At 56.6% G+C, this 25,044-nt stretch overlaps 2 protein-coding genes across 12 annotated transcripts; one reads left to right on the forward strand and one right to left on the reverse strand.

Annotated features, from left to right (window-relative positions):
* Nucleotides 1-607: 607 nt before the first annotated feature.
* LTK (leukocyte receptor tyrosine kinase) lies at nucleotides 608-10,044 on the forward strand. Of its 11 annotated transcripts, XM_035259778.3 has the most exons (20): nucleotides 608-797; nucleotides 1,329-1,472; nucleotides 1,570-1,741; nucleotides 2,192-2,342; nucleotides 2,496-2,642; nucleotides 2,864-3,020; nucleotides 3,096-3,278; nucleotides 4,303-4,401; nucleotides 5,088-5,240; nucleotides 5,655-5,750; nucleotides 6,010-6,202; nucleotides 7,056-7,146; nucleotides 7,277-7,341; nucleotides 7,540-7,669; nucleotides 7,761-7,858; nucleotides 8,331-8,423; nucleotides 8,521-8,622; nucleotides 8,810-8,944; nucleotides 9,016-9,106; nucleotides 9,209-10,044. In XM_035259778.3, exons 1-20 carry the CDS (start codon nucleotides 755-757, stop codon nucleotides 9,455-9,457), a joined length of 2,592 nt encoding a protein of 863 aa, XP_035115669.1. In that variant the 5' UTR covers nucleotides 608-754; the 3' UTR covers nucleotides 9,458-10,044. The 11 variants fall into 11 exon arrangements, 9 of the variants coding, with proteins under 9 accessions (XP_035115669.1, XP_078190458.1, XP_078190454.1 ...); XM_078334332.1 differs by having other exon boundaries at nucleotides 2,864-3,278; XM_078334329.1 differs by lacking the exon at nucleotides 608-797 and adding an exon at nucleotides 1,117-1,207 and having other exon boundaries at nucleotides 2,192-2,642.
* ITPKA (inositol-trisphosphate 3-kinase A) lies at nucleotides 9,897-20,130 on the reverse strand. The gene is made up of 7 exons (XM_035259780.3): nucleotides 19,588-20,130; nucleotides 11,892-11,988; nucleotides 11,600-11,816; nucleotides 11,251-11,455; nucleotides 10,930-11,031; nucleotides 10,587-10,658; nucleotides 9,897-10,476 (listed from the first exon to the last, which is right to left on the reverse strand). The coding sequence occupies exons 1-7, from the start codon at nucleotides 20,074-20,076 to the stop codon at nucleotides 10,273-10,275; spliced, it is 1,386 nt and encodes a 461-aa protein (XP_035115671.2). The 5' UTR covers nucleotides 20,077-20,130; the 3' UTR covers nucleotides 9,897-10,272.
* Between the last annotated feature and the right edge of the window lie 4,914 nt (nucleotides 20,131-25,044).

Genomic DNA, 25,044 nt, shown 5'->3' on the forward strand with positions numbered 1-25,044 from the left:
TGGCTCACGCCCTAATCCCAGCACTTTGGGAGGCGGAGGCCGGCAGAACACGAGGTCAGGAGTTCGAGACCAGCCTGGCCAACATGGTGAAACCCCATCTCTACTAAAAATAGAGAAAATAAATTAGCTGAGTGTGGTGGCGGGCGCCTCAGGAAGCTACTCAGGAAGTTGAGGCAGGAGAATCGCTTGAACCCAGGAGGCAGAGGTTGCAGTGAGCCGACATCGTGCCACTGCGCTCCAGTCTGGGTGACAGAGCAAGACTCTGTCTCAAAAAAAAAAAAAAAGTACATCCTATGTGTGGTCACGCGTGCCACACACCCACCACCACCACAAATGAAGTGCACCCTCCACTGATCCTGTCCTCAGGAACCTGGAAGCCCCACCTGGTGTCTGAGGCGTGGCTCCCGCTTTGAGAGTGGGGCACCTCCTTTCCGGCCTCAAACCTACCCAGCTCCCGGCTGGCTGCGGCAGATGTGACGACTGAAGACTAGAGCCTTAGGTGGGGACTCCTTAAGGCTCCTCCCGGAAGCGTAGGGACCTCGCTGCCCACACGCCCCGCCCTTTCCTCCTCTGGCGTCCTGGGGTCTGAGGTGGGCGTGGTCAGGCCGGCTTTAAGTCCTGGGTTAAGTCTTGCCAGCCGCATTACACCCCTGTAAGCTGCAGCCCGGGCCGCAGTGGCAAAGTGGGCTGTCAACTTCAGGTTGACGGGCGTGGCCGCGACCGCAAGGGCTGTTGCGGGGTGGACCCAACGGAGATGGGCCGCTGGGGCCTGCTGCTGGTATGGTTCGGAGCCGCGGGTAAGTGCTGTCTGTTGGTCAGGGGACGGTTCAGCCAGAGGCACCTTCCTAGGCTTGGGGGTGGCCGGTCGCAACAGGCCAGGTGTCAGTGGTTCCTCCAGAGCTCTGGAACTCTCACAACCAAATTTCTTGGGCCCGTGCTTCTGAAGTGCAGACGGAGAAGCGCCAAGCGCGTGTGAATCCCAGAGTCTGGATCACGCAGCCTGGGAAGGAGGAACATTCTTTGCGGTCTCAGCACCGCCTTGGGGCGGGGCCATCAATCTAAGTCGAGGAAAGCACGGGGAGACTGCAGAACCGAATTCTGTGCGGCCCCCAAGTCATTCACTGGGAAGGGCGCTCGAGGAGAGAAACTGGCAGAGCTATGAGCGAGCACCCGCGGGGCTTCTGCGACGGGAGTCCGGTGGTGACTTGTAGGCTGGGCAGGGTGAAGGGTGTGGCCGCGTCCTCAAGGGCTGCTGTTGCGGGGTTCTTTCTTTTATATCCTATTTCCACCCCCGTTAACATCCTGCGCCCTCTGCTAACACCTTTCAGGCGCCATTCTCTGCTCTAGCCCCGGGTCCCAGGAGCCTTTTCTGCCATCCTCGCCCCTGCCGCTGTCAAGTCCTAGCCCCCTGGACCCGAAAGTCAGGGCCCGGCCTAGTAGCTTGGAGCCAACCTCCCAGCTGAATTCTCAGGGTGAGCTCCAGGCGTCTCCCTCCTCTTCCGCTCACCATTCCAGACCCCTCTGGCCCAGCCAGGGGTCGACGATCCTTGCCTCGCTCCTTGCTCCCAGGCACCGAGAGGTCTTGGCTGTTTAATACCTGCGGGGCCAGTGGCAGGCATGGGCCCACACAGACACAATGTGACGGGGCGTACGCGGGGACCAGCGTGGTGGTGACCGTGGAGGCCGCCGGGCATCTGAGAGGCGTGCAGCTGTGGCGCGTGCCGAGCCCCGGCCAGTATCTGTAAGTGCGGGGCGGGGGTAGGGTGGGCAGTGACCTCGGAGTCGGAGGTTTCACCGTCAGGGGAATGAAGGCCACGTGTGCACCGCCTTGCGTCTTGGGGTATTGCCCAGAGAGGTCCACCCAGGCTGACCTTGAGTGCCCCTCAAGGTGGCAGTAATCGCCACCGTGTTAGACCGTACCTGGAACCTCTTCCACCAAGCGGAAGCCCCCCAACCAGGGCGGTGCCAAAGGGTGCTTGAGCCTCCCCACATCTCCACGAACCCTCCTGAAATAGTGTGATATTTAATTTTTCGGTGTGCAAAATCAGCTTTCCCATCCCGTCAGAGTCTATTGCAGCCTCCAAGTTCCTCAGATAAAAAATAATTCTGGAGCCTTCTCTATCGTCACCTTCTGCCCGTAGCGGCCGGCCTGAGCACCGAGGGCTGGGGTCTCACCGCCCGCTCTCCGCAGGATCTCAGCCTACGGAGCCGCGGGCGGCAAAGGCGCCAAGAACCACTTGTCGCGGGCGCATGGGGTCTTCGTCTCAGCAATCTTCTCCCTCGGTCTCGGAGAGTCGCTGTACATCCTGGTGGGGCAGCAGGGAGAGGACGCCTGTCCTGGAGTGAGCGCAGCCAGTGGGGATGGGGCGGCTCCGGCGCCGCGGGGTGAAGGCTGCCTGGGGGCCGGGGGGGATGAGCCTTCCTCGGTACCGGGTCACCTGCACAGCGAGGGGAGGCTCCCGGACCCCGCCGATTTCCGCCCCCGCTGCCCGCAGGGTAGCCCGGAGAGCCAGCTAGTCTGCCTTGGGGAGTCTCGAGCCGTTGAAGAACACGCGGCGAGGGATGGGAGCGAAGGGGCCCTGGCGTCGAGGCGCTGGGCAGGAGGTGGCGGGGGTGGCGGGGGCGCCACCTACGTTTTTCGGGTACGTGCTCCCTTCGGCGCTCAGCGTTGGGGTCCCTATCCTCTCCTCAGGGGCGGGCACGCACGCACTCTACGTCCATCTCTTAGGGTCCCTCTAACCCTGTGATGGGCTTCGGGGGGGTCTTGCCTTTATCCGGACCCCCAGGGTGGGAGCCCTTGCCCAGTGCCAGTGCCCCTGGACGGCAGGAGGAAGCGTCCTGGAACGCGCCGCTGGCCCCACAGGTGCGCGCCAGCGAGCTGGAACCGCTGCTAGTGGCTGCCGGAGGTGGCGGTCGGGCCTACCTGAGGCCGCGGGACGGAGGCCGGACTCTGGCCGCCCCCGAGAAACTGGAGAACCGCTTGGAGGCGCCCGGGAGTGGCGGGAGAGGCGGGGCAGCAGGTGAGGACGCGGCCCGCGGGGAGAGGCGGGAGTGCTCTCCGTGTGGCTACCAACCTTCCTGCTGTCGCTCTGCAGGTGGAGGAGGCGGCTGGACGTCGCGGGCTCCCTCTCTGCAGGCCGGCGGCTCACTGCAGGAGGGGGCGGAGGGCGGCCAGGGCTGCCCCGAGGCTTGGGCGACGCTCGGCTGGGCCGCGGCCGGCGGCTTTGGGGGCGGCGGCGGGGCCTGCACTGCGGGCGGAGGCGGCGGCGGCTACCGGGGTACGTATACGGTTGGAGAGGGCAGCTGAGCAGGCCCGAAGGTGACATGAGATTAGAACCTCAGCACAGGCTGCAGCCCTCAGGAGGATAGGAGTGGGAAAGGCATTAAGACCCGCTCAGCAGCTCCAGGCAAAGCAGGAGCTTTTAGAAAAGGTAAAATACACCACAAATCGGCATGCAGACAGGACTCCCTAGATTTCCATTCAGTCCAAGGTATTTCCCATCACAGCAGGTCCCTGCCTTGTTCTGCAGCTGTCCCCAGAACTTAGAGCTGACCAAGTGTGCAAGCTGAGCAGGGAGGCAGAAAGGCATGCCTGGGTTAAGTCAGTGGTTCTCAAAGTGTGGTCCAGGAACCGGTAATATCCACACAGCCTAGGCTGTTCAAAATGCAAATTATCTATCAGCTTGGTGAGGGGGCTCAGCCTGTAATCCCAGCACTTTGGGAGGCTGAGGCAGGAGGATCACCTGAGGTCGGGAGTTTGAGACCAGCCTAATCAACATGGAGAAACCTCATCTCTACTAAAAATACAAAATTAGCTGGGCATGGTGGTGCACGCCTGTAATCCCAGCTACTCTGGAGGCTGAGGCAGGAGAATTGCCTGAACCGAGGAGGCGGAGGTTGCAGTGAGCCGAGATCTCGCCATTTGCACTCCAGCCTGGGTAACAAGAGCAAAACTCTGTCTCAAAAAAAAAAAAAGAAAAAGAAACAGAGGCTGTGTACCTGTGCAGGCTGTACTGTTCATATATACACACATCATTCACATCCTCACAGAAAGGGACTGTGAGGACATGGGACATGAGGGGCTTAGGCAGGCAGGCGGTGTCCCTGCCAGCCTGAGCTAGGTCTTCAGGCTCCAGCTGATTACCCACTCCTCACCTCCTCCATTCCCACTTGTGAAAAGACAGGACTTGGATCATGATGCTGGGGAAGAGAAGGCCATACTGGGATTTCCAGTGGGAGATTCCAGCTTCTCCCCCAGCCCTCATATTTGTAGTCAAACCCTCCATCACTCTCTACTTCCAGGGGGTGATGCTTCAGAGACTGACAACCTCTGGGCTGATGGGGAAGATGGAGTATCCTTCATGCACCCCAGCAGCGAGCTCTATCTGCAGCCTCTGGCAGGTATTGGCTCCAACCCCACCATTCAGCCTGGCCTGGCCTAGCCTTCCTCCTCAATCCCTGAGCCCACTCCCAGAAGAGCGACCTGCACTGTGAATAATGTTGCATAGCACAGGATTCTTGCATGTCACAGGGTCATCTGAAAAGGGGGCTGTCAGTTGTGTCGGATGCCAGCACAGGGCATGCTGCATGCTTGTCAAATATCCCTTTGCTGTGAATTTTCTTCAAATACCTTGGAGTGTGCAGGCTTGGCAGAAGTCCCCCAGCTTCTCCCACCACCCTTGTAAGCTTGGTGCTGCTCTAAAGTCCTGGGCTAGAATTGACCATGTGTCTGAAAAAGGCATGTCTTTATTTTTGAGATAGTCTCAGTCTGTCACCCAGGCTGCAGTACAGTGGTACGAACTCGGGTCACTGCAAACTCAGCCTCCCAGGTTCAAGTGATTCTCCAGAGTAGCTAAGATTACAGGCATGTGCTACCACACCCGGCTAATTTTTGTATTTTTAGTAGAGAAGGGGTTGGCCAGGCTGGCCTCAAACTCCTGACCTCAGGTGATCCGCCCACCTGGGCCTTCCAAAGTGCAGGGATTACAGGTGTGTGCCACTGCACTCAGCCCAAAGCATGTATTTAATATATTCCATCCCCAGCCCTCACCCACCACACCATACCATATCAGTTCTTTTACTCACAGTCACGGAGAGCCACGGAGAGGTAGAGATCCGAAGGCACCTCAACTGCAGTCACTGCCTTTTGAGAGACTGTCAATGGCAGGCAGAGCTCCAGTTGGCTGAATGCCTGTGCCCAGAGGGCATGGAGCTAGCTGTGGATAACATCACCTGCGTGGGTATGTCCTACCTTTGCCCAAGGTCTGGACTCCTGGGGTCACAGACTGAGAGGGGCAGTAGGCCACTGGGAAAGATGGTATAGAGATTTGCTGTGTGCCAGGCACTGTGGTGGGTGCTGGGCAGGGGATTGGAGATTCGTGGGTACACAGTGCCTTTCAGAGGCATGTCGTCCAGTGTGGGAGGATGTTTAGATATAGCTATGTAAATGTGTATCCCAAGTGACGATTGCTGTGGGAGGTATAAAGTGCTTTAGGGGTGTTCAAGAGGGAGAGGTTGCTTTGGCCCAGGATAATGGGGGAAGGCATCATGGAAAAATAACACTTGAGCTGAGTCTTGAAGTGTGGGTAAAACTTGAGAGTAAAGGAACAGAGAGGACCTCCCCACTCACTGGAGGTGCCTCTCTCTCTCCCTAGACCTGCGCAACCACCCAGGCCCTCTGGTACTGATGGTGGCTGTGGTGGCAACCTCGACACTGAGCCTCCTTATGGTGTGTGGGTTCCTGATTCTGGGTACGAAGCATCTAGCAGGCACAGTTGATTCAAGGCTGCTCCTCTCCAGTGAGCTGGGATGGGCTTCTGAGGGGTCCCGGGCTGACTTCAAGACCATTCACCACAGCAGAGCAGTGGTACACTCCTCTAGGATTCTAGGATAGGAAGCAGCTGGGGAGGCCCGGGGAAAACGTTACCATAATGAGGGGTGTGGGGGCAGGTGGGGAAGGGTGACCTGATGGGCAGGTGGAGGTTGTGCCGTTATTCTTCCCACCTCCAGTGAAGCAGAAGCGGCAGGGCCTGTGGGGGATGAGGCTGCCGATCCCTGAGCTTGAGCTGAGCAAGCTTCGAACCTCTGCCATCAGGACAGCCCCCAATCCTTATTACTGCCAGATGGGGCTTGGCCCAGCCCAGTCCTGGGCTCTGCCCCCAGGTGTCACCGAGGTTTCCCCAGCCAATGTCACTCTGCTCAGGTGAGTCCTCTGCCTCTGAGAACCTATGCACTCTGAATCTCCACCTCTGATCCTCCTCCTGCTGTAATGAATTATGGATCCTGGAAAAAAAATCTGGCCCACATCCCTTGTGTAGGGGAGAGGGAGGACCTGAGAAGCTCCAGAAGGGGAAGCAACTTGCCCAAGGTCACCTCTCCGTCCCAATTCTTAGAATATGATCTCGTGGCTGGGCACGGTGTCTTACGCCTGTAATCCCAGCACTTTGGGAGGCTGAGGCTGGTGAATCACCTGAGGTCAGGAGCTTGAGACCAGCCTGGTCAACATAGTGAAACACCATCTCTACTAAAAATACAAAAATTAGCCGGGCGTGCTGGCAGGCGCCTGTAATCCCAGCTACTTGGGAGGCTGAGGCAGGAGAATTGCTTGAACTCAGGAGGCAGAGTTTGCAGTGAGCCGAGATCACACCATTGCACTCTAGCCTGGGCAACAGAGTGAGACTCTGTCTCAAAAAAAAAAAAAAAAAAATATATATATATATATATGTGTGTGTATATATATATATATATATACACGATTCTTGGAGTCCAGGGATTGCCTCCCTCCGAGGGTGTCTGCAGGGTCACCAGGAAAGGCCTCATCGTGGACTCCTGGCCTGACTCTGATCTGTACCTGCACTCTCTTTTTTCCTGGCTCTGTGCCAGTCATCACCCTTGTAGGGCTTCTACTTGGGGACATGCATTGGAATGGAGAGGGAGTCTATGGAGAGTCAGCTGCATATGGCAGGGGCAGGGGAGGCAGAGGAGGTATTAGACTCTCTGGGACTCTTCTCCAGGCTGCCCACCCACCCACTCCCTGCCAACCTGTCTTCCTGCAGAGCCCTGGGCCATGGTGCCTTTGGGGAGGTGTATGAGGGACTGCTAACTGGCCTTCCTGGGGACTCTAGTCCCCTGCAGGTGGCTATCAAGGTGAGAGGAGTGGTACTTCTGGCTGGGGGTAGGAGAGCTGGGCACCCTGAAGGGAAGGACAGTGACTAGAGCTAGGGTTAACCCTCCTGAAATGTCCAGGGCAGCCCAGAAACTTCCTTTTCCTCCCCAGACCCTGCCAGAACTCTGCTCTCCTCAGGATGAGCTGGATTTCCTCATGGAAGCACTAATCATCAGGTGCACCTGGGGCCTGGGCAGGGCTGGAAGAGGGGTCTGGAGGGGAAGGCCCAGGAAATAGCCTCTTCCCCACCCTGAGGCTGAGGTAGCAAGGCAGGGGACACAGAGGGCCTCTCCAGCTTTGTGGCAGCTAGAACATGGTTTTCATCTCCCTGCTGGTGATGGCTGGTGATGGGGTGTCGCCACCACCCCACTCAGCAAGTTTAGCCATCAGAACATCGTGCGGTGTGTGGGGCTCAGCCTCAGGGCCGCCCCTCACCTCATTCTGCTGGAACTGATGTCTGGAGGGGACATGAAGAGTTTCCTGAGGCAGAGTCGGCCGCACCTGGTGAGACCCTTTCTCAGCCCCCTAGGCCCCTCTAAACACCCCGTGGATGTCTGAGACCTACATGGACTGATGCCCGCTCTGCCTGCCCCAGGGCCAGCCATCACCACTGGTCATGCGGGACCTGCTGCAACTGGCCCAGGACATAGCTCAGGGCTGCCACTACCTGGAGGAAAATCACTTCATCCACAGGTTAGGAGGAGTCCTGGCTCGGGGACCCCATCCCAAGTCCCTCCTCAAGGAACAGCTCTTCCACGCAGCTTTTTTTTTTTTTTTTTTTTTTTTTTTTTTTTTTTGAGACGGAGTCTTGCTCTGTCACCAGGCTGGAGTGCAGTGGCGCAATCTCGGCTCACTACAACCTCCACCTCCCGGGTTGAAGCGATTCTTCCACCTCAGCCTCCCGAGTATCCCGAGTAGCTGGGACCACAGGCTTGTGCCACCACACCCGGCTAATTTTTGTATTTTTAGTAGAGATGGGGTTTCACCATTTGCCAGGATGGTCTTGATCTCTTGACCTCATTATCTGCCTAATTCAGCCTCCCAAAGTGCTGGGATTACGGGCATGAGCCACCACACCCCGCCTCCACTCAGCTTTTAAGGAAATAGATCAGGAAGGGCAAGAACTGAATTCTGGCAGTGATTTTTTTTTTTGCCTCCTCTGTAGGGATATTGCTGCCCGGAACTGCCTGCTGAGCTGCTCTGGGCCCAGCCGAGTGGCCAAGATTGGGGACTTCGGGATGGCACGAGATATCTACCGGTGCGGGACTTGGGAAGGTGGGAAGGCTCTTGCTCCAAGGGGTTTTGCCTGCACCCTGGTGGTAAACAACTCCTCACTCCCCTTATTCCTCCTGTAGGGCCAGTTATTACCGCAGGGGAGACCGGGCCTTGCTCCCAGTCAAGTGGATGCCCCCAGAGGCCTTCCTGGAGGGCGTCTTCACATCCAAAACAGATTCCTGGTTGATAAAACCCTTTGCCTTCTCTTCCTTTCCCCTGCCTCCCTTCTCCTCCTCTTCCCCTCCTTCTCTTCTCCCCTTTTCCTCTCCCCTTCTCCTCCCCGAGGCTAATCCAGTCCTTTCCAGCCACCTCAAGTGAGGGGAGGCTGCACTTGACAGGACTCACTTGGTTCCCCCACTTGTGATGCAGGTCTTTTGGAGTGCTGCTCTGGGAGATCTTCTCACTGGGCTACATGCCCTATCCTGGGCGGACCAACCAGGAGGTGCTAGACTTCATCGTTGCAGGGGGCCGGATGGACCCTCCTAGGGGCTGCCCAGGGCCCGTGTGAGTTGAGTGCTGCCCGGTAAGGGAGGCCTTCACAACCATGGGTGGCACCAACTCCTGCTTCCCCCCAGGTACCGCATCATGACCCAGTGTTGGCAGCACCTGCCTGAGCTCCGCCCCAGCTTTGCCAGCATTTTGGAGCGTCTTCAGTACTGCACTCAGGTATGCCCCCAACCTAACCTGATCATCCTGGTCTTGGGATTCAGGAGGATGGGGGACAGAAAACTCTCTATACCCCGCTACTCCCTGACTCTTCCATTATAGGACCCGGATGTGCTCAATTCACCCCTGCCGATGGAGCTGGGACCCACCCCAGAGGAGGAAGGGGCTTCTGGGCTGGGAAACAGGTCTTTGGAGTGCCTAAGACTCCCACAGCCCCAGGAACTGAGTCCAAAGAAGTTGAAAAGCTGGGGAGGTAGCTCTCTTGGCCCCTGGCAGTCCTCTGGCTTCAAGCCCCTCAAATCCAGGGGCCTCCAACCTCAGAACCTTTGGAATCCCACTTACCGCTCCTGAGCCCCAAGGGGCCCTGAGGGTGAGGACTGAAGCATTGAGGGTTCCTCCCGGTACTCCTCAGGTTCCTGGGTGGCCTGTTATGCTAGCAGCCCTTGTCCCTGCAGTCTGTGCTGCTTCTCTAGGCCTGTCTTGGGACTGGCCTGGCAGCACTGCACTTGCTATGCTGGAAACCAGTCCCAGGCTTCCCAGGGAAGGGCCAGCCACTTCCAGCTTTTTACCTCTGGGGCCAGAGGCCAACTTATGCACACCCCAAGTGTCCATGAGGAGTGCTGGATTGCCCTCCCACTATGAGCATCCTTTATCTGGGCAGTCCCCTACCCTGCAGTTGCTTCTAATAAAAAGCTCTTATCCTCCAGTGATCTGAGTGGATGCCAGGGATACCAGATCTGAGGAAGAGGGGACCAGAGGAGGGAGGGGTGAGGCCTGAGGCACAGGAAGCTGCATCTTGCCTTTGAGTTTTATTAGGAAGGGGAGTCCATTGTAGTGTGAGAGGTTAGACCAGGAGGTCTAGGCTTGCTAAATAAATCCACGGTCTGGCCCCTCTGGAGAGGGCAGAGCCTCCTCAGAAGAGCTGGCCTGAGGAAGAAGCCCTTTGCTCTGTAAATTAGTGTCATTCGGCTCTGGGAACACTGGGGCCCGGGTGGGTGCAACCCCTGGCATTGGCAGTGACCCCCTCTTAGTGACTGGCATTTGGCCCTGCAGGACCCGGTGAACTGCCCTGCACCAGGGTCCCAGTCTCAAGCGGCATGCACAGTGGGAACAAAGCCGCAGGTCCACATGTCAGGGCGGCGGCCCGTGGGGACAGGAGTCCAGCCTCATCTCTCAGCCAGGCTGGCCAGGATGGCAATGAGATTGTCCAGCCCCAGCAAATAGCCGTCCTCGCGGTTGCCCTCCTCCCAGGGCCGCCTGTGGTCCAGGATCTGGCCATCCGGGAGGGGGGTCGTCTTGCCGAAGTCGATGAGCCACACTCCAGCGCGATGGCAGTGATCGTGCACGAAGAGGAGCGAGCTGCCGATCACCTGTGAGCCCCGCACCACCGTCAGGCCGCGGCCCTGCACAGAGACGCCCCCGCCGCGTTCCCGCCCTAGCCCTCGCGGCGGGCACCCGGGCTGCCGCCGCCGCCGCTTACCTCGTGCCTCCTGAAGAACTCAGAGACCTCCAGGGTGTCCCGAATCTGCTGCAGGCGGTTCAGATACCGCCTCTGCAGAGGGTGGGTGGGAAAGGAGGGCAAATTAATTAAACGCTAAATGAGCCCCTGCTGACGAGGAGGAGCCGCGGCCGAGATAGGCTCGGCAAATGCAGCTGTGGGGAAGACCCAGGAAGCCGCCCGGGTAGGCTCAGAAGGGAAGGAGCTAGAGCAGGTGCGACCCAGCGTGGTCAGTGGGGACACAGCTGAGGGCACTGGGCCGGACGACGGGGAGTTCTGGGTTTCAGGCTCCCCAACACCTCAGGGTTTGGGATTCCACTCTCACCAGCACTTCCGCGTCTCCTTGCACAAAGTCTTCAAAGACGCGAAGCACCTGCTCCCGGCTTCTTGTAGTCTTGAAGTCGGTGCTGCAGGACCCATCGGCTTTCTGGAGGTGGGACAGGAGTGTCAGGGGCCCGGGCCCGCCAGTGGGGAAGGAGACGGCCTAGGGCAACGGTACCTCCCAGATGCAGGGGACAGCGAGACAGAGAGGGCGGAGGAGCAGGTGGAGCGGGCGCCCCGAAGGTGGAAGCCAACAGATCGGGATGGACAGCGCGCGTGGGGGAGGGGTGCTGGAGCGGTGCCAGGCGAAGCAGGCCTGCCCCACCTTGATGCCCTCGATGCGGAAGCCGAGCGTGGTGCTGGAGCTAATGCCTTCCCGCCACTGCATGTAGCGTGGCTTGGTGACGGCGCGCTGCGCGTGCTCCTCCTCAGTGGGCGCCTCAGGGTCCACCGCCAGCATCTTCTTGTACATGTCCTTCCGTAGCTTGGGCCGCTCGCGGGCCTTGGTCAGCTCCTCCTCTAGGTAAGTTCTGTGGTGGCGCAGGCAGCGGCCAGGACGTAAGAGAGCGCACACACGGGGACCCCTACGAGCACTCGCACCGGGCCCCCCTCGAGCAGTTGTTCCGGCCCGGCCCCCCACTTGATCCCCAAACGACCTGACAGGTCACGAGTACCTGATGCCCATTTTGCAGTCGAGCACGCAGGGCCCGTCGAAGCCATCTAGCAGGTCCTGCAGCTGCAGGTAGCTTTCGCCATCGCGCTCCACCACGCCGTGGAAGGCAGGCACGCAGCCGCGCAGCGCGTCCGCCATCAGCCGCCCCAGGCAGTAGCGCTCCGGCTCCGAGCAGCGCTTCAGGATCAGCCCGCTGGTGCCCGCTGCCTTAAAACTACCTGCGAACCGGCATCCGTCAGCGCCGCCCGGCCCTTTCCCGTCGCGGGCACCTGCCCACCCGCCTCGCGGCTCACCTGTGTGCCCCGCCAGCTGCACCCAGGCGTAGCGCTTCTTGAAAGGGCTTATGACCGGCAGATTGACCATGGTCCGGATCTTCTGCCAGTGGCTTTTCTAAAATAGACAGGGTCAAGGTCTGCAAATCGGCCTCTGCTCTCGGCAATGCATAAGCCCTCCCTCCTCTGAAGCAGGGTCTCGCCACGCCCCCGATCCACCGGAAGCACCTGGGGCTGGATGTGTCATTCATTCATTCACTCTGGTAAGGTTTATTGTGCCCCTGTGTGGCAGGCTGATACAGTGCAGTGAAGGTGATTCCAGCGTCTCCAATGAGCTGTCAAGAGCCCTAAACTAGCATCCGAAGACCCCGGTTGCGCTCCAGCTTTGCCACTGAAGAACGAGTTGGCAGGTTACGGAAATGCTCCGTCGAGGATTTTGAACTGCTGTGAGCATCGAAATTACCAGATGGTCACCCTTGTTAAAAATTGCAGGTTAGCCAGAAGTGGTAGCTCACGCCTGTAATCCCACCACTTTGGGAGGCTAAGGCAGGTGGATCACAAGGTCAGGAGTTCAGGACCAGCCTGGCAAAGATGGTGAAACTCTGTCTCTACTAAAAATACAAAAGTTATCGGGGCATGGCGGCAGGCACCTGTAATCCCAGCTACTTGGGAGTCTGAGGCAGGAGAATGGCTTGACCCTCGAGGCAGAGGTTGCAGTGAGCCGAGCTCTTGCCACTGCATTCCAGCCTGGGCGAAAGATACTGTCTCAAAAAAAAAAAAAAAAAAATGCAGATTCAGGCCTACTACAGGGACATTTTAAGTAGGTCTAGAGTGGGGGCAATTTTTTTTTTCAGTAATAGTCTTGCTCTGTCACCTAGGCTGGAGTGCAGTGGCCCAATCCCACCTCACTGCAACCTCCACCTCTCAGGTTCAAAGGATTCTCTTGTTTCAGCCTCCACAGTAGCTGAGACTACAGGCACACACCACCACGCCCAGCTAATTTTTTTTTTCTTTTTGTATTTTTAGTAGAGGCAGGATTTCACCATATTGGTCAGGCTGGTCTCGAACTCCTGACCTCAGGTGATCCATCCGCCTTGGCCTCCCAAAGTGTTGGGATTACAGGCATAAGCCCCTGTGCCCAGCCCCCAAAATTTTTATTTCTACCAATGCCTCAAAAGATTCCAGGGCCCAAGAAACAAGCCTCTGTGCACCTATAAGAAAAGGATCTATAAAATGAGGAAATAACTATCCTTACTGGGTTGCTATGAGTAGTCAACGAGGGTTCAGGATGATAGGCACCCAGCTCACCAATCCCTTTCCATGGTTATGAGGCAGAAGATGAACAAATCTCAATCACTGATTCATTCACTCAAGACCTTGGTTCCTCTCATTTAGGGAGACGGACATACACAGAAACAACCCTTTACATAGGCCCAGGGCAGGGAGGCCAGCCTGGCAGGTCCTGCAGAAAGAACAGGCTGGGGCTCTCCAAGCTTCTCTTGCTATCCCTGGATTCCATGCATTCATTAGCTGGCAAGGCTCAGGGCACCCTTGGTTTTGATCTGGGCCCAGAAACCTAACCCTTGAAAATAAGGTACAAACCTGAGGGCCTGTCAACTTAGACAAAACTGGGAAGGAGATGAAGGGTTTCTTTTGGTGTGTCCCTTATCTTTTCTGGCCTTCAGCTAATCCTGAAAGCATCCCATCCTCTGGACCTCTCCTCTTCCCACCCACAACTCAGCAGCCCTGTGTCCTCTCTGAAATGCACAGGTTGGTGGTCAGGTACGGTGGCTCACACCTGTAATTCCAGCACTTTGGGAGGCTGAGGCAGGCAGATCATGAGGTCAGGTGTTCGAGACCAGCCTGGTCAATATGGTGAAACCCTGTCTCTACTAAAAATACAAAAAATAAGCCAGGTGTAGGGGCATGTGCCTGTAGTCCCAGCTACTTGGGAGGCTGAAGCATGAGAATTGCTTGAACGTGGGAGAAAGAGGTTATAGTGAGCCGAGATTGCACCACTGCACTCCAGCCTAGGTGACAGAGATTCTGTCTCAAAAATAAATAATTAAATAATTTAAAAAATTTTTAAATGAAGTGCTCAGTTTGGCTCATGTCAACTGTGTCTGCTGCCTTCCCCTAGAGATGCTTGCCTTTTAGCACAGTTATACGTGTGTGCCCCCACAGGAATACACCTCCTTGACAAGAGGGAGTTCTAAGAGGGAGAGGGACAACTGAGGAGGTGGCTTAAGTGGAGGAGGACTGCTGACCACAAAGCCCTTTCCCACCAGGAGGAGATGGAGGTTATGACAGAACACTGGGTGGGGAGTCAGTAGTTGGTTCCAGTCCTGACTGTATCACCTTCCAGCTGAGCGAACCCAACCAAGTACTGCCATCTGCGTGGGCCTGTTTCCCCTGGGAGGACATAGCTGCTGCCATAACATGAACCATCAAATACTGCCTGCCTATTGCATGTCAGGCTCTTTCTCATCTTTCATCAGGCAGCATTGCTCCCACTTTCTCACTGAAGCCCTTACATGGTACACTAGGGTGTGATCACGTGCCCAATCCCCAGGGATCTGGGGGTGTAGCCAGAAGCAGCCCACTAGAAACATGACATCACTTTCAAAACTCCTTTTAAAATCTTTAAATACACACCAGGTTTGCATTCTGCTGCATAATAAATCCAAGTTTTATTATAAAACTCACCACCTCCAAACCCTCAAGTAAAATTCCAGGAAGATGATGTATGTGCCATGTATATTCAGCAGCACCATCCTGTACCCCTTCTCCCACACTCAGTGTGAGAGCCATAATGAACGCACACACATAGCAAGTGCATGAAGTGGTATCATTCCCATTTTACAAAAGGAAATCAAGGGGAGCTACATCCCCTCGTGCCCTGCCTCCCACCTCCCAATCTCTGGCTGAAGCTCTCCATCAGCCCATCCTCCCTCCCCGGGTTCCTGCCTCCAGCAGGTTCCAAAGTATCCCCAGCAAGATGCTACCATCCTGCCTCCACTTGGGGGTTAAATGGGATATCACATGAGAAAGTGCTTTGTACATGGTGACGTGACAGGCAACAATAAGGCAGTCTGAGTTTTGACTTCTGGGGAAACACTAAGACCTGCCTGGGAGCCCTCTCTACTTGCTGGCGACCTTTACCTTTATCCAAAAGAATGTGTTTAATGGCAGGGGCTTCACAGCTGTAGGGATCTGCCAGAAGAATCTGAGGAATAGTGGGACCAGAATGGACTTAGTGAGAGTATACATCTAGTTCTATAGCCACCCCAGTGGAAGAGGAAACTTGCCTTGGGCTAGGTAGGGTGAGGGAACTGCACCATCCTTTTGGAATTGTGTAGAAGCAGTGAGGAGGGCTGGACAGTGGGCCTGGTAGAATAGGATTTGATGTGCATCTGAAAACCTGGGCTACTACCATTTGATTGATGGACCTGCTCCCAAGCTGGGGTAAAATGGCATCATCACCTACTCTCCTGACCTTGCTTTTCTGCATCTCATATGAGTCAGGAGAAGCAACAACTAAGGCCATTCCTAGCCAGCAGGTTACAAAATACTTTTTTTTTTTTTTGAGACAAGGTCTCACTCCCATGTCCCAGGCTGGAGTCCAGTGGTGTGATCACGGCTCACTGCAGCCTGGACTTCCAGGGCTCAGGTGATCCTCCCACCTCAGCACCCAGAGTAGATGGAACTACACATGTGAGTCAACATGCTTGGTTGATTTTTTGTATGTATGTACGTATGTATTAACTTATTTGACAGAGTCTTGCTCTGTCACCCAGGGTGGAGTGCAGTGGTGCTATCTCAGCTCACTGCACCCTCTGCCTTTCAGGTTCAAGTTTTTCTACTGCTCAGTCTCCTGAGTAGCTGGGATTACAGGCATGCACCACCACGCCTGGTTTTTGTATTTTTAGTTTCACCATGTTGACAGGGCTGGTCTCGAACTCCTGACCTCAAGTGATCCACCCGCCTTGGCTTCCCAAAGTGCTGGGATTACAGGCATGAGGCACCATGCCAATATTTTATATTTTTAGTAGAGACAGGATTTTGCCATGTTGCCCAGGCTGGCCTTGAACTCCTGGGTTCAAGTGATCCTTTCACCTTGGACTCCCAGTGTGCTGGGATTATAAGTGTGACCCACTGCTCCCAGTTTACAAAAGATTTTCATACCCATTATTTCATCTGAGCCTTCCAAACCACCATCTGAGGTTGGTATGACAGGATTTAGCTCCCCTACCAGTAATAGATATGGCCAAGCATGGCAGGAGTTGTGCAAGTTTCATGGAACTCAATTCACTGGCACCTTCCACCTTAGGGAGATACCTCCCCCAGAGAACATAACACTTTTAAAAACGAATGTAAGGCCAGGTGCGGTGGCTCACGCCTGTAATCCCAGCACTTTGGGAGGCTGAGGCAGGTGGAACACAAGGTCAGGAGTTTGACACCAGCCTGGCCAACATGGTGAAATCCCGTATCTACTAAAAATACAAACATTAGTCGGCGTGGTGGTGCGCGCCTGTACTCCCAGTTACTTGGGAGGCTGAGGCATTGCTTGAACCCAGGAGGTGGAGGTTGCTGTGAGCTGAGATTGCACCACTGCATTCCAGCCTGGGCGAAAGAGCAAGCCACTGTCTCAAATAAATTTTTTTTAAAAATGTAAAAATGAATGTATCCAAAAAGGCTCCTGGAGCATCATTCTTTGGTAGGTGGGTGGGGATTTGGGCACCTGAACAGCAGGGAAGATATTTTTAAGCAGGTGAGACTTTTTTTGAGCAGATGATGTTACAGAGTGAAATCTAGCTGCCAAGGGCAGCAGAGCCACATCCTCTGGCTTGGGCCTCCCTCCACAAAGGTGCCCTCTCTGTGAGACCAACACATAGCCAGAGGCTACCTGGGTATCTTGGGGCAAAGGCTAGGATTGCTGACTGTGTGAGAGGCTTTGATGAAGTCACAGGAGGGCCCTCTGATAATTCCTTACTTCTAGGGCTGACAGGGAGTACCTCTCCCTGGGCAGGGCTTGGCTGGATACTAGCCTCAGACCCTCCTTTGTCTAAGCTCCATTTGGAAGCCTTGAAGACACCTGCTCACGCTCACTGCTCACAGTGTACACTTTATCTTCTGCTGGAGCAGACCGTTTGCCCTGTGTTTGGCACTAATCCCTGCTCCCTGCTTCCAGTCATCTAGTCTCTGGTTGAAGCTCTACCAGCCCAACACCCTCCCCATGTTCCAATTGCCCTATCAAACTAGCACTCCCTGTGGTCGTGGTGGTGGGGAGAACAATCAGTTTAATTTATAAAACGATTTGCACTAAGGTATTAGTGACCCACGACTTCACCTTCCCACGGGCATTAGCTTTTTAAAAAGGAAGTCTGTTAACCTAAATTCTGCTCTATAATTAGTGGAAAGTGATGTGTGGGAATTCTGAGTCCAGGAGGGGATGGCATCCAGGTCTCCTTACCTATCCTGGAGCACGGAAAGAAGAAAACCAGATGAACAGGAGCCAAACACCCTCTCTTCTGCTCCAGCAACACCCTACAATTGTTTGAGGAGGCAGGCAAGGCCTTAGTCATGACAGCTGACCTTGGTGGTGGGCCTCCAACTTCTCCCCTGACTGGTTGGGAAAAGCCTGACCATGACTTTTTCGTCCGCCGGAGTGAGGCTGCCCAGTCTCAATTCCTCTGCTCTGGGCTAGCAGGTGAAGGGGATTAGGTATGCCCCAGGCAGAGGCAGGCCGCCAGAGCCTTCCTGGGCTTCGGCCTGCTTGGGCCGCGCATAAGTGGCTGGCAACCCGAGAGTCCTAGGGCCCGGCCTCGGTCCCCTTCCCCAGGTGCATCCTTCATGGTCAGCCGGACCGGCCCTGCTTCCTGCCTGGGGAAGCCCTAAATTGGCTTGGGCGGGCTCGCTGTACCGCTCCGGGACCCGCCGCGAGGCAAAGTCCGCCCTGGGCGCTTCCACGCGGACTCAGGCAGCCTCTGTCAACAGCTCCAGGCTTATCTGCCGCCGTGGCTGTTTGCCTTCGGGGAGGCCCCGGCGGGCTGGGGGTGGGGAAGGCCTGGAAGCCGCAGCCTTGGAGCTGGAAGGGCCCTCAGCGGCGATCTGCACCGGGCGGCTCGGGGGACGGCGGGGTCGCCCAGGTCCTCGAGGCTTGACCTCGGCTGGGGCGGTCTCCCCTGCTCCCAGGCTTGGCTGCAGGACCTCCTCCTCGCGCTGTCCCTCTCCCAGGCACTTCGCCTACTCCCTGCGAGTGGAGGAGGGAAGCGGGACGCGCCCGCACCCTCGGCGCCTCCGCGCTTCGCGCCCTTTAGCCTGCGCGGCCTCTCAGGTGTCAGAGCTTCGGAGGAGGCGGCGCCCCCGGAGCTGCTGCTCGTGCTTTTCCGAAGAGGCGGGGCGGGGGCCTCTCTGCCCCACAAACCCCACACTGGGAAGCCCCGGCATCCGCCCCCCGATCTAGGCAAGGGTTATCCCAGAAACGATCCTGGGTCCGGGGCTGCCCTGACCACCCGGGGAGGAGAAGGGGAAGCGGCAGGCTCGTGACTGAGTCGGCGCGCTCCGCACCTGGCTGCGGGGGGTGTTGCTGCTCTGTGAAGCTTTTCCTTTCTTGTGTCACTGACAAACCCCCCCGCCCTCTGGGCTTGTCAACCCCTGCAAGTCGCCACAGACTCCCCACGTCGTCCCATCCGAGTGTGCGGCGGAGCAGGCGCGCGGCCGCAGCTGTCCCCGCCTCGCCGCGACGACCTGGCCTTCTGGGCAGGCCCCAGACGCCCGAGGCCAGGGGCGCCCCTCGCCTCTCCCTCGGTCTCAGAGACACTTGAGTCGCGCTGACCACGGAAAGTTATTCAAGGTATCTGGCCTTGGTTAAAACGAAGAGGACAAGGAGGCTGTCCCGGGAGCTGCACATCCCTAAGTGGCGGGCGTCGGGAACGACTTAACAGTGCCCAGGGCTGTTTTCCAAGGGTCAGCCCTGGTCCCAGAACACCCAGGCTATCAGAGGCAGACTAGCAGGCTGATCCCACCCCGTTTCCGCCTCAGTTTACCGTCCCTCTCTGCCGCGCTCAGGAGCGGAGAGCCGGGGGTATAGGAGGCAGGGCGCGCACCGGGTGGGCTGCGTTCCGCTCCCAGCCAGAGCTCCCAGCCCCGCGCCCCTCCCTCCCCTGCGTCCACGCCTCGTGCGGGCGCTAGGAGCAGACGGCAGCGGATCCCGAGCAGAGCCTGGAGCGCCGCTCCACTCCCACTCAGGAGAGGGAAACCGTGGCAACGGCGGGGGTGGGGCCGCGGCACCGGAGAGGAGGCGGGGAGCTAGGGAAACGCTCTTTCGCCCCTCTTCTTCCGAGGGTTCACCTGGCAAGGCTCAAGCCCCTCCGATCCCTCCTGTCCTACCCCCCAGCCAACAAGGTCCGCTCCCCCCGCTTCGCCCGGTCCCTGCGGCGGGTCGCCTGCTCCTCGCCCCCGCTTCTTAGACGCCCCAGGGCCTGAGCTACGACCCGCCGGCGGAGCCGGGGTGAAAGTTGCCCAGGCTAGAGGTCGGCCTGGCGCCTCCCTCCGACCCCCAGACTCCTCCTAAAACGCGGGAACAGGACCCTACAGCGGAGGGAGCATGGACAGGGGAGGGAGCATGGACAGGAGCGGGTCCTCCGGGAGCTCTAAGCCGGGTCCCCAGCTCAGCCCCCGCGCCCGGCGCTGGCCCCGCCCCCGCGGCCCATACCTGACCCACGTCCTCGCTCGCTTCCAGCTGCACGTTGCCGCGGCTCCGGCTCTCGCTGTCGCTCAGCAGGTCGTCCTCCGAGTCCTCGAGCAGTGACGAGGAGCCAGTGGAGGAGACCGACGAGGTGGAAAGGCGGCGCGGCTGCTGCAGGTGCGAGGAGCCCCCTGCCGGGAGACAGTCCCCCTCCCGCTCGGGCGGCCCAGGGCTAGTCGGGGGCACGTCGGGCTCCTCGGCTGTCACGGTCAGCTGAGGGATCACTGGGGCCGGGGGAGCCCGCGGAAGCCCGTTAGGGACCTGTCCCCCACGCCGCTTGGCCCTGCGGGCCCGGGGTTCCCCCGCGGCGGCGGCCGCAGCGACCGCAGCACAGCGCGCCTCGAAGAGCAAGCGCAGCTCCCCGACACTCCGGCGCGGGGCCCGCTCCAGCCCCGGGCTGCAGGGCCTCGCGCCTCCCGGCCGCGCCATGCCCGTCGGGCCCCCGGGCAGGGTCATCTCCCAGTGCCGGCGCCGCGGCTGAGCCCACCAGCCCGCGGCGCGCCGGGGACTGGAGCGGCTACGCGCCCCCGGCAGGAGACGGCCCCGGGGCGGAGCTTGCACCGCAGCCCGCCCGCGCCCCGCCTCGGCCGCGCCCCCCGCCACTCCTTTCACTTTCGGAGAAAGCGCGGGCCTCCTAGGGCCCCTGCCAGGCATAAAAGCCTCTCGGTGGCTCCTCGGGGTGGCGGGGAATCCAGCCTCCGTAGGCACAAAACATGGTCCGGGGCCTAGTTGCTTCGCTCCGCCCGCCTTCGGGGAGGTGGGAGGGGCCGCTCGGCGCCGGGGCCTCGCAGCCTTCCCGGGCTTAGCGGCTGGGAGGGATTCCTCCAGGCGGTTCCACTGGCCCTGCCCCCGAGCTGGAGAAGCTGGTCCTGCTCTTGCTCCTCTACCCAGTCCCTTGGGTTCCTTTCCGTGTTTCATCCCTCCGGGGCAAGGGCTTCAAGTTTCCTGGGCCTTGCTCCAGCCGGAGCTCCTGAGCAGAGTTCAAGGCCACCTGCCTCCCAAAGCAGCCCCACCCCAGGGTGTGCACCCAAGTGGAGACTCGGCCCCAAAGACAAGCTGAGGCTGCTCCTCGCAAGCTCCCCACTTCCCGGCGGGCAGAGAACAAGGTCAGGGGGCGGGGCCTAGATCTGTCCCCGAGGTCCAGCCGAGTCCCGGGCGGCATCTCCTTTAGGAGCTCGGGGCTGGGAATCTGCAGTGTGGCGTTCAGCAAGTCATTTCACCTCCCTCCAGTGCGGTTCTCCCGTTGCTGCGAGAATAAAAGCTTTGAAATAAGGTCCGCTACACTCTAGATGTGATTTTTAGGTAGTCCCTCCACCCCCTCCGTATGTTTCTGCATTTGTACATTTAGGAAAACCTCACCCAACCCACAGAGTTGTGTCTGTAAAACTAAGAAGACAGCACTGATGTTGAAGAGTTTCAGACAATGCAAAGAAGTGCTTATCATATTATCCCATTCGGATCTTCCGCCAGTTCCCATGTTGGTAGTCAGCTGACCGACGAGGCTGCTTTGAGTAGAAGCCAGTTTCCTGTCTTCCCCTCACTCCTCTGGCAGTGTGGGGAAGACAGGAGTGAGGGGAAAACACTGAGTGCCCCCTCAGGCACTCAGTGTCTGGGGATTGCTGGGGTGCTGGGGACAGAACATCCCCAGAAGGATTGCCTTGAATGATGAGATGGCCAACGGAGGGGCTTTCCTTCCCTTCTCTCCCCTCAGCCAGGGCTCAGAAATGGCCCAAGAGAAGGAAACAGGAAGGTTCAGTGGGAACATGGAATCTTCAGCAAAGCATAGTGGCTTATTCTTGTAATCCTATCACTTTGGGAGGCCACGGTCGGCAGATTGCTTGAGCCTGGGAGTTCCAGACCAGGCTGGGCAACATGGCGAAACCCTGTCTCTACTAAAACTACAGAATATTGACTGGGCGTGGTGGCGTGTTCCCGTAGTCCCAGCTACTGGTGGGGAGGCTGACGTGAGAGGATCACTTAAGCCCGGAGGTCCAGGCTGCAAAGACCCATGACCATTCCACTGCACTACAGTCTGGGTGACAGAGCAATGCCCTATCTCTAAATAAATAAGGTGAAGATACTGGAGAACTGAGGAAGGAAGCAAAATAATGTAAGAAAGAATGGGGATGAGGGAGGCAAGAGAAATAGAGGGAATGAAGGAGTGAGAGAAAGAAGGACATGGAGGAGTCAGAACACTTGACACCTTCATGGAGAACCTGGGAAATCACATCACCACCTTCTCTAGGAGAACGGTCTGGAGGAATCTGAGTGTGTGTGTGTGGGGTGTACTCTGTAGCTTGAAGGTCCTAGATCACTCGTGTGTCAGACACTCACTCCTCCACCTCCTTCACAGCTACACCAACCTGTGGCAGGACGTGGGCTGGTGCTGCCTTCAGAGAGGGGGGCTGGGAGCAAACCCAAGGTGGGGAGAGCCAGCAAGGACCTGTCAGAACTGGAAAGGTAGGGAGGGCAATGAGGGGAGAGAACATGTTCTGTGTACCTGTCTGTGTGCCAGGTGATGTATGGGCAGGGCTGGAGGTATAAGCAGGCTGGGCACTGGGTCTCTGTCCCAGCTGCCAAGAAAAAGGGACAATTCTTTTTCTTCTTGTATCAGGCACTTGCCCAAGCCTTAGGTCTACTATACCAGCAGCCAGAGAATTGCTCTTTGCCATACCTGCCCAGGTATCTCTCACTGGAAAAGTGAGGGCAAACCTGGAAATGGTTGCTGAACTGAAAGCCAATCCCATAGATTCTTAGAGCAGTAAGGGCCTTCCATCCATCTATCCTTCTTGTTCACATTACAGAAGTAAAAAAGAGATGAAGTGGCTCCACCAGGCAGGTTAGGGCCATACAGCTAGTTGGCGGAAAAAGCAGTGTCTCCTGGCTAGGTCCCCTGACTTCCTGTGCTCTTGTTGACCAGGCTTGTTGAGTGCAATGGTGTGATCAAGGCTCACTGCAACCTTTGCCTCTTAGGTTCAGGCAATTCTCCTGCCTTAGCCTCCCAAGTAGCTGGGATTATAGGTGCCTACTACCATGCCCCGCTAATTTTTGTATTTTGTATTTTTAGTAGAGATGGGGTTTCACCATGTTGGCCAGGCTGGTCTTGAACTCCTGACCTCAGGTGGTCTGCCTACCCAGGCTTCCCAAAGTGCTGGGATTACAGGCGTGAGCCACTTTGCCCAGCTGAGTTCTCAACTTAGCATGGCTCTTCTGTCCTCTTAATCATGCCAGGAATAAACGTTGAAATCCTAGAACATCTGTTCTCTTATGACTCAGTTTCCCCAGTCTTTGATGCTTGAATAGAAGGGATGTAGAGAAAATCAGACTGACCAGTATGGAGGTGGATGGCCTCTTATGTATTGGGGAAAAAAAAAAGGTGGGTGGGGAGAATTAAAACACTTAAGCATTCAGCAAGTCACAGAAAGTGTTTTGTTTTGTTTGTTTTGAGAGGGAGTCTTGTTCTGTCACCCAGGATGAAGTGCAGTGGTGCAGCTCACTGCAACCTTCACCTCCTGGACTCAATTTTCCTGCCTCACCCTCCCATGTAGCAGGGATTATAGGTGCATGCCACCATGCCCAGCTAATTTTTTGTATTTTTAGTAGAGACAGGGTTTCACCATGTTGGCCAGGCTGGTCTCGAACTCCTGACCTCAGGTAATCCACCCATCTCAGCCTCCCAAAGTGCTGGGATTACAGGTGTGAGCCACTGCATCCAACTGCCTGAGAAAGTTTTAAAAAATTAAATAAACAACAAGAAAGGGGGAAACTGGGCTGTAGAAGAATGTGTTGTCTTTTGGTTTGAGTTTTTTTTGTTACTGTTTTGAGACAGTCTCACTCTGTCACACAGACTGGAATGTGCGATCATGGCTCATTGCAACCTCCTGGGCTAAAGGGATCCTCCTGCCCCAGCCTCCTGAGTAGGTGGGACCACAGGCACGCACTACCATGCTCAAATTAATTTAAATTTTTTGTAGAAATGGAGTCTCTCTTTGTTGCCTAAGTCCTGAACCCCTGGCCTCAAGCAATCTTCTTCCTTCAGCTTCCCAACCTGCTGGGATTACAGGCATGAGCCATTGCACCCAGCCAGTGTGTCAAGGTTTTGATGGTCATTAGGTGGCTATTCTAAGATAGGCCACAAGAGTTTCTCTGCCTTGGCCACAAGGCCAGCTATATGGGTCTGAGCGGAGAACATTTTTCCTTTTCCTTTATTTATTTTTGATAGGGTCTCATTTAGTCACCCAGTCACCCAGGCTGGAGTGCAGTGGCATGATCACAACTCACTTCAGTCTCAACTTCCTGGGCCCAAGCGATCCTCCTGCCTTAGCCTCTCAGTAGCTGGGACTGCCAACACAGGCATGTGTCACAAGATGTGAGTGCAGTGATGCCCAGACAATTTTAAAATTTTTGGTAGAGATAGGGGTCTCACTACATTGTCCAGGATGGTCTTGAATTCCTGGCCTCAAGCGATCCTCCTGCCTTGGCCTCCCAAACTGCTGGTTTATAGGCGTGAGCCACTGTGCCCAGCCAGAACCATCTTCTTATCTTCTTGTGGCATCTTAGTTAGTTGATCCTCCTGTTCCCTAGAGGTCTGCTTTTTTTTTGAGGCAGAGTCTCACTCTGTCACCCAGGCTGGAGTGCAATGGTACGATCTTAGCTCACTGCAACTTAGACTTCTGGGTTCAGGCAATTTTCCTGTGTCAGCTTTCAAGTAGCTGGAATTACAGGCACCTGCCACCATACCCAGCTAATTTTTTTTTTTTTTTTTTAAGATGGGGTTTCACCATGATGGCCAGGCTGGTCTTGAACTCCTGACCTCAGGTGATCCACCCACCTTGGCCTTCCAAAGTGCTAGGATTACAGGCTGAGCCATAGCACCCAGCCAATTTTTGTATTTTTAATAGAGATGGGATTTCACCATATTGGCCAAGCTGGTCTTAAACTCCTGACCTCAGGTGATCCGCCCACCTTGGCCTCCCTAAATGTTGGGATTACTGGTGTGAGCCACTGCACCCAGGCCTGAGTCCTCACCCACTTCAAAGAAAGACCTTCAGGGCTGGGTACAGTGGTTGGTACCTATAATCCTAGCACTTTTGGTGGCCCAGGCAGAAGGATCACTTGAATGTAGAAATTTGAGGCCAGCCTGGGAAACATGTTGAAAACCATCTCTACAAAAAATAGGAAAATTAGCTAAGCATGGTAGCACATGCCTGTGGTCCCAGGTATTCAGGAGGAAGAGGTTGGAGGATCACCTGAGCCCAGGGAGGTTGAGGCTGCAGTCAGCGGAGATTGAGCCACTGCCCTCCAGCCTGGGCAACAGATTGAAAGACCCCATCTCAAAAAAAAAAAAAAAAGTCAGGATTTATCATGCCTGAGGGCTGCATGTCTTTTGGAGAACCACCACCCTGGGGTACAAAACTGGGGAAG

The sequence above is a fragment of the Callithrix jacchus genome, chromosome 8, assembly GCF_049354715.1.
Source record: "Callithrix jacchus isolate 240 chromosome 8, calJac240_pri, whole genome shotgun sequence".
Lineage (NCBI taxonomy): Eukaryota > Metazoa > Chordata > Mammalia > Primates > Cebidae > Callithrix > Callithrix jacchus.